The sequence below is a fragment of the Xiphophorus maculatus genome, chromosome 18 (genome assembly GCF_002775205.1).
Source record: "Xiphophorus maculatus strain JP 163 A chromosome 18, X_maculatus-5.0-male, whole genome shotgun sequence".
Classification (NCBI taxonomy): Eukaryota; Metazoa; Chordata; class Actinopteri; order Cyprinodontiformes; family Poeciliidae; genus Xiphophorus; species Xiphophorus maculatus.
The window spans coordinates 11,388,555-11,398,414 of NC_036460.1; the positions used below are offsets into that span (position 1 = coordinate 11,388,555).

The 9,860-nt window shown below is 39.5% G+C and overlaps 1 protein-coding gene across 1 annotated transcript; it reads left to right on the forward strand.

Moving 5' to 3' along the window:
- Positions 1 to 1,988: 1,988 nt before the first annotated feature.
- Positions 1,989 to 8,605, forward strand: LOC102237697 (integral membrane protein 2C-like). Its single transcript, XM_005804519.2, has 6 exons — positions 1,989 to 2,270; positions 4,936 to 5,079; positions 5,171 to 5,359; positions 6,487 to 6,597; positions 7,332 to 7,482; positions 7,563 to 8,605. The coding sequence occupies exons 1-6, from the start codon at positions 2,178 to 2,180 to the stop codon at positions 7,652 to 7,654; spliced, it is 780 nt and encodes a 259-aa protein (XP_005804576.1). The 5' UTR covers positions 1,989 to 2,177; the 3' UTR covers positions 7,655 to 8,605.
- The last annotated feature ends 1,255 nt before the right edge of the window (positions 8,606 to 9,860 follow it).

A 9,860-nucleotide genomic window follows, 5' to 3' on the forward strand; every position in this document is an offset into this window, starting at 1 on the left:
TAAGCCATAATCATTACACAGAATGAAAATGCATACCTTCACAAAGTTTCTCACAGGGAATCTGGGAACCAGCGTTTCTGGCTCAGCATTATGTTGATAAAGACCTTGAACTCCCTGAGTTCTAGAAAGGCGAAAATACAATAAACCTGCAAGATGAAGTAAATATTTTTCCCAAGTTACACAAATAATTAGAAGTTATTTTCTAAAATTCTACTAACAGGGTTTTTATGCTTCTTTTCTGGTAACTTGGGATGGACTTCCACAGGTTTGGAGACTGTTTTTTTTAAAAATTTTTTAGCAGACTTTATATAATCTTATAGACGTTTCTCTGATAAATATAAATAACCTGGTAAATAAGCGTTCATAAATTTAATTAATGTTCAACAAGAAATCTCCATGGCATACTGGAGGGAAGATCTGATGAGTTCTCTGACTGTGAACCCAAGTAGTATTTGTCTTGATCAGCTGATAGTTGTGAACTCCACAAATTTGGCAAGAAGAAAACAAAGAAATACCAAAAAACAACTAAAAATACCATTTAAAGTTTACCATACTTCATGTAGAGAACATATGAAATGTGTGGGAGGATGTGTTCTAGTCAAACGAGTCCAGAATTTAATTGTCTGGGCCACATGCAAATCACTTTATGATAGAAACAGATAGTGAAACATATTATTGTATTTTGTCTTGTGCTAAGACGGTGGAATAATTTAGAATTGGGCAATACTGAAAGAAGCATGTTGAAACCGCTTAAAGACTTGAAAATGGGGTGGATGTTCACCTTCCAGAGGGTCAACTAAAGCTCCAACTCGGTGCTTTAGATCAGGAGGGCTAAAGTTCAGAAGTACCCTGCAACTTTCAGGTGCATTTCTTCTACAACACGCCTGAATTAAATTGCTAAATTTCCTCATTCAGGTCTGCGAAGGGCTGGTAACAAGCAATTCATCTGACCCACCTCTGGTTTAGATCGAAGTGTGTTCTTGAACTAGAGTGGCCAAGTCCAAGTCCAGACTGAAATCCAATTGAGAACTTGTGCAATTATCTTAGTAAATAAGTCGAAATAAGATAAAACTGCCTTACGAGTAACTTTTCAACAAGATATAGGAGCTTGTTTCAAGTCAATAATTCCTTTATATAGATTTTAAAAATTGATATAAATCGCGGATTATTTCACTTATAGACTTTTCCCCATGCTAATAGTGAAATAATCGGCCAGTGAAAATACTTTGTTTTAAAAAAACAATCAATATTAAGGCATTATTGATTTGAAACAAGCTAATATATCTTGATGAAAAGTTACTCATAAGCTAGTTTTATCTTATTTCAACGTACTAAGATAATTGCACTATATACCTACATGTTGCTGAAAAGTTGGAGTCAGTTTTGTCTTTTTTTCAAATGTATTAAGACAGTTGTGCTAGAAAACACTTATTTATGCAGGATAGTTAAAACATTTGTTACTTTGCAAACGCCATCCTTTCCCTTCCATCTCACATCTATGAAACAGTTTTGCTTTGATTTATGAACTACGTCAAAGTTTGTGGTCTTGGTGTGAAAGTGCAAGGAGCCGCAGGACCCTGAATATCCAGACCACGTGATCGTACTTTTACAAATTCGATCAGATTGCAGATGATGGAAATGTTGGCGCTGTGACAGGCGTTTTGTAGCTGTCTTTGGAGCAGAGAGGAGCTGCAAATAGATTTCCTATGTGACCCATTTAGCAGGGTCTGACTCTGACTAATGCGCCGTTGTTATGTGATTATTGCTACCTAGAATTGTGCGTTTAAAATGTCCCCGTCGGTGACCGTACGGCAGGAAAAGAAGACAAAATGCGAACATTACAGCAATAATTATTGGTCTTTTAATATAGTTTTATTGATTGGAGCTCAAATGTAAGGAAAAAGAACAGAAAAAAACAAACAAACTCCGGACTGGTCCTTTAAGAACCAAATTTATTGGAGGAGGAAAAAAAAAAAAATTGCAGCCCCTCGCACTTCCGGTGGAGAGAGACAAAAACAGCTGAACGGCCCCACGGAGGGGAGAAGCGAGCAGGGCGGCCTTGCAGACGCTGTTTGGTGGGACTTGATTCATTTGACCCAGGTCTCCGAGCATCGACCCCCCCTCTCCGAGAGACGGTCCAGAGGAGGAGGTGAGGACACCTGCACACACCGTGAGCCATGGTGAAGATCAGCTTCCAGCCTGTGGCGGGACAGAAAGTGGACAAGGAGAATGACGGCGACAAGACGGAAATCCTCATCCCCCGTCCGATGGTGAGACCTTTTTTTAAATTTTTTTTTACTGTTTTAATTTTTAAATTTATCTCACATTAACACTTTGTCCTTTGCTGTCGTGTGTAACGCGATGTTCGCTTTGTCCAGACTGCGATCTGCGGTTGGTGCAAACCCGCCTGCACCTGCACTCCTGCACATTTATTTATTTATTTATTTGCATCAATCGCCATTTGCCTGCAAACAGAATTACATCTGCTGGTGCATGGCGCCACGTCTCCCCTCTCCGCATCATGAAAGTTTTTTTTTTTAAAGATTTTCACATGCACACTTTGTTCAGAACTGATTTAATTGTTTTTTAAAAGAAAAGACTAATTATTTTCTCAGGGCCTTTGCTGCTGTCACCGCCTCCTCCCCTCTGTGACGTTTTGAAGTGCAAATCTTACGTTTTAATGGAAAACGGTAAAGTTGAAGAAAAAAACTGCTTTGACAATGGAAATGACTAATGGGATGCATAATCTTGCAGTGCATGCAAAATAATTTGTTACAGTTGACAAAGCTGGCAGAGCAGGGAGTCCTGAACTTTGCTGTGGCAGCATCCTTCCCTCTATCAATGATACATGGCAGAGCTCTGAGGATGAGGGTCTGTAATGCAAGACAGCGTGGATAAGATCTTGCGCTGACACAGGAAGTGGATCTGACAGAAGGACAGAGCTGCTTCTGCGACGTCCTCCTGTGATGTTCCAAAAGTACTGAACGGAGGACGGACAGGCCTGTTGGTGTGTCACGCTGTCAGCTGGTGTGAAAGAGACACTGTCCTCCCTCAGTGAGACGACGGAACACAAAGAACCCAAAGAAAAGTGTGTTCGCACATGCCCTGTTCTGTTGTGTTCTTTCTGCAAATGCTTCCTTGAAGAACAGCAGGAGATGGGAAAATCAACTCAGTGGAAGATATTGCACTGGTGGCACCATGTACTGTCTAACAAAGTCACTGCTTCCAAGTCTTTTGTGTTGATTCCCCTTAGAGCTCGCTGGATAGTCGTTGTTTGCTTTTGATGTTTCTTTCTAAGAGCTGCCTGCTTGCTTTTTCCCTCATTTCCTCGGCTAGGAATAGCCACCTTTTGTTGTTTACCTGCTGCAATCACTCAGCAGCACTTCCACAATCGGCGCTGAATCACTTCTGCAGGTAATCATTACAGTTGCAAGTGGAAGACCCACTCTGAGCGTGTAGTGCCACTCTGCCCACACAGGTTGAGGCGCGTGGCACCAGCAGATGGACTGAGAGACTGGAGGCGGCTTTGGCAGATTATTCACCACCATCCCAGTCTGAGTTTGCATAAGCAGGGTTGATGATGGTTCTTCATCTGAATGGAGCCTAGCCTGATAATTCCTGCTTGAAACGCAATGTTTCTGTTTTTTGTGGATTTCTTTTTTTTTTAGCAGTTGTTTGATTCAGACTATTTTCAGCGCCTCGTCTTTGTGTAGATGAGTGGGAAGAACGGATACTGTCTCCTAGCTCTCTTCTTGAGCATCTTTTTGTAACTGGAAGCGTTTGCTTAGAAATGCACCAAGAAATGTTCTTATAATCCAGAATCAGAAGATTTTTCACCCTGACCTTTGGCTAGCTAACCATAAACTTTCTCTAAACAATGTACGCTAGACGCTCAAAGGTCGAGCCTACCCAAACACTATTGGTATGGAAGTTGTGACTGGGTCTGCAACTAGGGATTATTATAGTAAACAATTGAGTCCATCAATTGTTCTGACGATCGATGTATAAATTGGCACATTCTGCAGATTTTTTTTCTGTAGTCACTGAAGCCTTTTTTATACAATATTAGAAATACATTAAACATTCAATAAACAAATGATCCAATTATTTTGTTTAAATAAGAAATAAAGCACTTTATCGCCTAAAATGCAATAGCAGCTATTCTTTAGCATATGAAAAGCACAGTCCTTTCTGCTTGATTTGCCATTTACTATCAATACAGTGTAAAGCTTTTTATTTTTGGACTAACTAATAAATAATTGGATAGCAAAAGACGCTTAACAGTGAAATTTATTGGCTTATTTTAATTTTAAGCTGTAAAACGTTAAGTATCTGTCACTTGCAGGTATTTTTTTTATTTTTGCTTTACATTTGTAGTACAGAACCAGTGACTTTTACTCAACTTTAACACACCAGTTTGGCTAAATGCAGTAAGCATTTGGAATAAAAAGTGACCTATTCACTGTTGTTATTGTTACTAAAGAAACCCCCCAAAACAACTGCAACTGTTTGCCTTTCTTTTAAGGCAGCAGGTGCAAAACTATTTATGTTTCAGATGATTTACAGACCTCTCAACATACTTTGTTTCCTTAAAATATAACATGCTTGTCATGTTATGTCAAATAGTTTTGTATTTTTAATTGGAAAGTAAAATAAAATACTTTGAACTTGGTGATTTTGGCCTGTGGGTCAAAATGTGGGCACCATTGTGCTAAGTGCTGATATTATATGAGCAATCATTTTCTTTTTGTGTTGAAATGAGTAAAACATTTACAAAATGTGTGATGTTGCATCGTCTTGTAATAATAATGATTAGCTGATGCAAGCAGGAGGTTCAGGGGAGAAAAATAGTCCTTGAGGAAAATCTAAATTGTGTAAAATGTGGCTTAAATCTCTCATCAAGCCATCTCTACTTTTTCGTTTTCTTTCCTCCAGGATGAGGATGAACTGGTGCTGCCGCTGCGCCCCAAAAAGTCGCCCCTCAACGGGCTTTGCTGCCTGACATTTGGCCTGGTGGTCTTCATGGCCGGTCTGGTTCTGGCCTCCATCTATGTGTATCGCTACTACTTTATACCTCATGTAAGATTCTTCTGCAGTTCCTCCAAGATCGGCTCGTGAACCGATTTACTGATGTGAATGTTAATCTTTGTGTTTATGTGTGTGCACACAGATGCCAGAGGAGAACCTGTTTCACTGCAGGGTTCTTTTTGAAGACTCCGTCTATGCCCCCCTCCGTGGACGCCAGGAGCTGGAGGAAAATGTTGGCATCTACCTTTCTGACAATTATGAGAAGATCACTGTGCCCGTGCCTCACTTTGGAGGGAGTGACCCCGCTGATATAATCCATGATTTCCACAGGGTGAGGACAAACACGCACACCCCCCACACACACGCACACACACAGACATATACTGCATTTACAGCTTAATGTCCCTTTAATTCATTACTAGATTTCCCTTTGTCTTGTTCTTTCCAAGCACTGTGCCTTGTGAAAATATGTACACCTATTTAACTTTTTCCCAGTGCTTGTTGTTGTTCTTTTTTTACACGGTTTTACCAAAACACATCTGAAAAGTGTGGTCTGCATTTGTATTTAGTTAACCTGATTCAAAACAGACTGAAAACTTTGCTCAATCTTTCTCGCAAAAGTCAGGCACAATGGCATTAGAGTTTGTAACGGATTATCAATAGGATTTAGGATTAGCACTGGGCAACTGAAGCTCTGGCTGCATGTTTTGGGTCGTTGTCTTCCTGGATGTTGAACATCCCCCTGAGTGTAAAGTCTTTGCAATTTTTAGCATGTTTTCTTCCAGTATTTCCTTGTATTTGACTCTGTCTTCCTATCAGATTTCAGCAGCCTCCTCATAGCCTCTCAGACATGTTGTGTTAAATGAGAGTCTATATTGTGACGACTAGGAAACCTCTTTCTGACCCTTTGTTTTGTTTCTCTCCTTTTATCACTACGTCTTTCAGTGTTTTTGAGCGTTAGCATAGCAAACACAAAAACATACGTCGATACTGGGGATTGAGGTCAGTGAAAGTCCATTTAACAGACCAGATATCTTATTGGATTATTGGAACTGCATCCAAGGAATTTGAACTATAAAATCCTACCAAGTATGGCATCCAAACAGAGATTTGTGAGAGCAGTGTTGCTGATGATCACAATGAAATCAGTATAAAACACGTTGAATTTTGTGGTCCTAACTCGACAAACGCGTGAAAAGGTTCAAAGGCATGGATACGTTTATAAGGCAACATGTTTCACGTGGAAATAAAGGCTTTTCTGAAAGTAAATATTCTTTTTTGGAAGTGATGGCTTGAACAGTTTTAGCTCAAATAAAAAATTCCACACATTTTATCTCTCTATCATAGGCTCATCAAAAAAATAAAAAAGAAGCAGTGTTACTAAAAAATAAATCCAAAAATGTAGCATCCCTGTTGTGTTAGATTATATATATTTTTTTCTTTTCTTGCCTTTTCCAGGGATTAACCGCCTACCATGATATTGCTTTGGACAAATGCTATGTTATTGAGCTGAACACCACCATTGTGATGCCTCCTCGCAATCTTTGGGAACTTCTTATCAACGTCAAGGTAACACCGCGGTCATCATGAACCTGTCCGACGTCCCAGAAGCCTGCAGTGTTTCATGTTAAAGGGGACATGTTATTATGCTAAGTCCATGGGCTACACAAAACATGTTCATTACATTTTGTGAACCAAATTATTCTCAGATAAGATTTTAGTCTGGTCAGCTCTGCTTATTTTGAGCTCCTTCCAGCTGTTTTAGGGTCTCTATCACTTTAAGTCAAAATAATCTGCTGGTCATGCCCAACAACTCCATGTTTTCACTTGCACTTTGTACACATGAAAATGGCTGCAAACAGTTGTATAGCCATAAATCTTTAAGTCTGACTGAGAAGCAAATCCTCCTGCACATCCATCAAGGATGCAGGAAGTGGTAATAAGAAAATAACAAAATACCAGTTGTTTCCAGCAACCATTGTACGGCGCATACAAAAATACAGCTGACCAAACATGCTGTAGTTCCTCTTGGGTTGCTAAGTGACAGGCTGAGGTTGCTAGATAATATGGCAGTACCTACCAATTGTGACTTACTTGGTGCTTGGACTGTTTTTAGAGACAGTACATGCAAATGGAAGAACAAAAAGTGGACTTTGCATGACAAGTCCTCTATGAATTTATCTGTTGACGTGAGCTAACATAACCATGAAAACTCATCATACATCTTCTTCCCTCTGCCTCATTATAAACCCCTTGATAACTCTATTCCCCTGAGATATTTCCTCTGTTTTTGTTTTTTTCAGAAGGGAACATACCTGCCTCAGACTTACATCATTCATGAAGAGATGGTGGTGACCGGCAAAGTGCACAACATGCGTCAGCTGGGGCCTTTCATCTACCGCCTGTGCAACGGGAAGGATACGTACCGCCTGACGCGCCGCGTCACCCGCAGACGTAAGTTTGGATGAGAAGAAGCGTTTCTGAAACCAGAACCAATTTTTACTGATTTGTCTGTTTTGCGTTCCTCGTCGCAGGCCTCAACAAACGAGAGGCGAAGGACTGCCACCACATCCGCCACTTTGAGAACACGTTCGTGGTGGAGACGGTGATCTGTGACGGGGCGTAAACACCTGATTGCACATCTCCACTCACTACCCCAGCCACTGTAGCACCCCCATCCCTCCGGTGGATCTGATCATATCTCAGTTGCACTTTACTACTGCTGTTCTTGGATAAATATGGATTTCCACTATCTGTTTTGTTGTTGCTGTTCTTATTTTTTTGTTTTAATTAATGGTATTTACCCCTACAGTGGTGATGCAATACTAAACTGTTTGTTTTATCACAGGATTTTTCCATGTAGCAATTCCTTAAGCCAATAATAAAAGCTCATTTCAACATCTCTCCTCTACCTCTGTGGGGATTTGTTCTGTGCGATGGTTACTGTATCCACGTGTCATTAAGGTGGCAGTGCTTCTTTTTCCTAAAGCTCTGGACGTCAATTTGTGTTTTAGCTTCACTAACGATCAGCTACCAGGAGCACAAAGTCTTACTTTGCTCAACAAACATCATCCTTTGGATTTCCTGTCATTAATCAAATATTTTTCTGTTTTGTGAAATGTAAAACTTTAACTGCTAGTTGCTTGCTTGCATCTTTTCTTATATGCTTGATGCTTCTTGCTCCTTTTTATGCCTTTCATTTTTTTTCAAAAGCACCGTCATGATGTAAAATGCAGAGAACACTGCATAGTACTTAGACTGCATATATTAGGTTTAAGATGTTCCATTAGTCAGCCATGTGAAGACGCACATCTCATTTTTAATTTAAATATTTCTGAAAGTATGCCAAATTCATTTTTCATTAACCATAGCTTTATCTTGCATGTGTTTATCTATAAGAGAGAAGAGGAAACCTTAGTGTTTTGGTGAAATGATGTTAAAGCCTTAGACCAGATCAGAAACTGGGCTAAAGTCAAAAAGACACGAAAGGAGCGCATTACCTGACAACTTTGATCTGTATAGTTTGTCTGCCAAATGGCACCGGTCTGTGAATTCAATAAAAATGACTAAACTAAGAGTCTGGCTCTTCTTTTCTTAAAGAATTTATTATGAAAATTAGGTTATTTGTCTTGTAACGTAATTCAAATTGAAATTTTGTGAGAGGAAGTAACCTAATTTTGCATTTACTGCCTTAATTTTTCATGCATTTTTATGCCCAACATTGTTTTAAATTACTGCATTATATGATGTGTAGCTGCTTCTACATTTTTGTCTGCAAGTGTATTTGTTTTGTCTTAAAAAGTGCATTCTGACTGTTCAGCGACACCTACTGGATATACTTATAATTTAAAACTTCTGACTGGGAAACCATTTGCAAAGCTTTCACATTACCTCAGTAGCCATCTCCGTACATGAACTGTTGTGTTCTGTGTTCTTAATTTGTTTCAGTCCACAAGGGGGTGCCACAGGGCTCTGTATTCGGCCCACTTCTATTTGTTCCTTACTATTTATTCCTTCATACTGTGGAGTAATTGATTAGGTCAGTAAATAAGAAAAATGTTTCCTTTAAATCAGAAAATACAACAAGCCAACATCAATTTTAAAGAGCAACAATAAAAGCACTGAATGCTTATAAAATATCAAACTTATTACCATAATACCTGACAAACTCTTCAAAGTAACAGAAAAGGAGTACATGACAGTTTATTCACAGTAAAATATTATCCTCAAAATGTCTACTTCCTGGCTTTTTTACTTGCAAAGTTATCAATTATGTCCTCGTGATAGCTGCTTGACCGTCTCATGGTTGATTCTGATTATTGGAAGACCTTTGAGGTAATCCTGTTCTGTGGATGACCTTTGGTAGGTCCGAATGAGCTTCAGCTTCAAGAAGCTCCTTTCTACTAACGCCACATTCACAGACAGAGAGCAGGAAACCCTTGGGACACAGTTCTTGCTCTTCCAAATGTTTTTTGTGGATAAAAGTGAGGAGATCAAGAGAAGTCATGTTATCAGAAGGCAAGCTTGGTGAGTTTTTGATCTGCACAGTGAGCTCTTTTCCATCAATCTCCCTTTCATCTCCAGTGTATAATGTCCTGCAGAGGTTGTTGTACTCTGCACATTTCCTGATCTTCCACTTTTTGGAAATTGAGAAGCACTCCAAATCTGGAACTCACTTCACCGGCGTTTCAAACCTATCCTTTAAGGATTCAATGGCTGTTTCAAGGCATCTTCAACAGGCTCTTCTGGGACTTTATAGGTAAAGTGCTTTTTTATGTTCCTTAGTCCTTTCTTTTTCAGTACAGAATCAACATTCATTTCCTTGTACATGT

Bases quoted from the DNA above. Each gene is read 5' to 3' on its own strand.
- LOC102237697 (XM_005804519.2), top strand. From the start codon at position 2,178: ATGGTGAAGATCAGCTTCCAGCCTGTGGCGGGACAGAAAGTGGACAAG. The intron at 2,271-4,935 runs GTGAGACCTTTT...TCTTTCCTCCAG, and splicing joins TCCTCATCCCCCGTCCGATG to GATGAGGATGAACTGGTGCT. The intron at 5,080-5,170 runs GTAAGATTCTTC...GTGTGCACACAG, and splicing joins GCTACTACTTTATACCTCAT to ATGCCAGAGGAGAACCTGTT.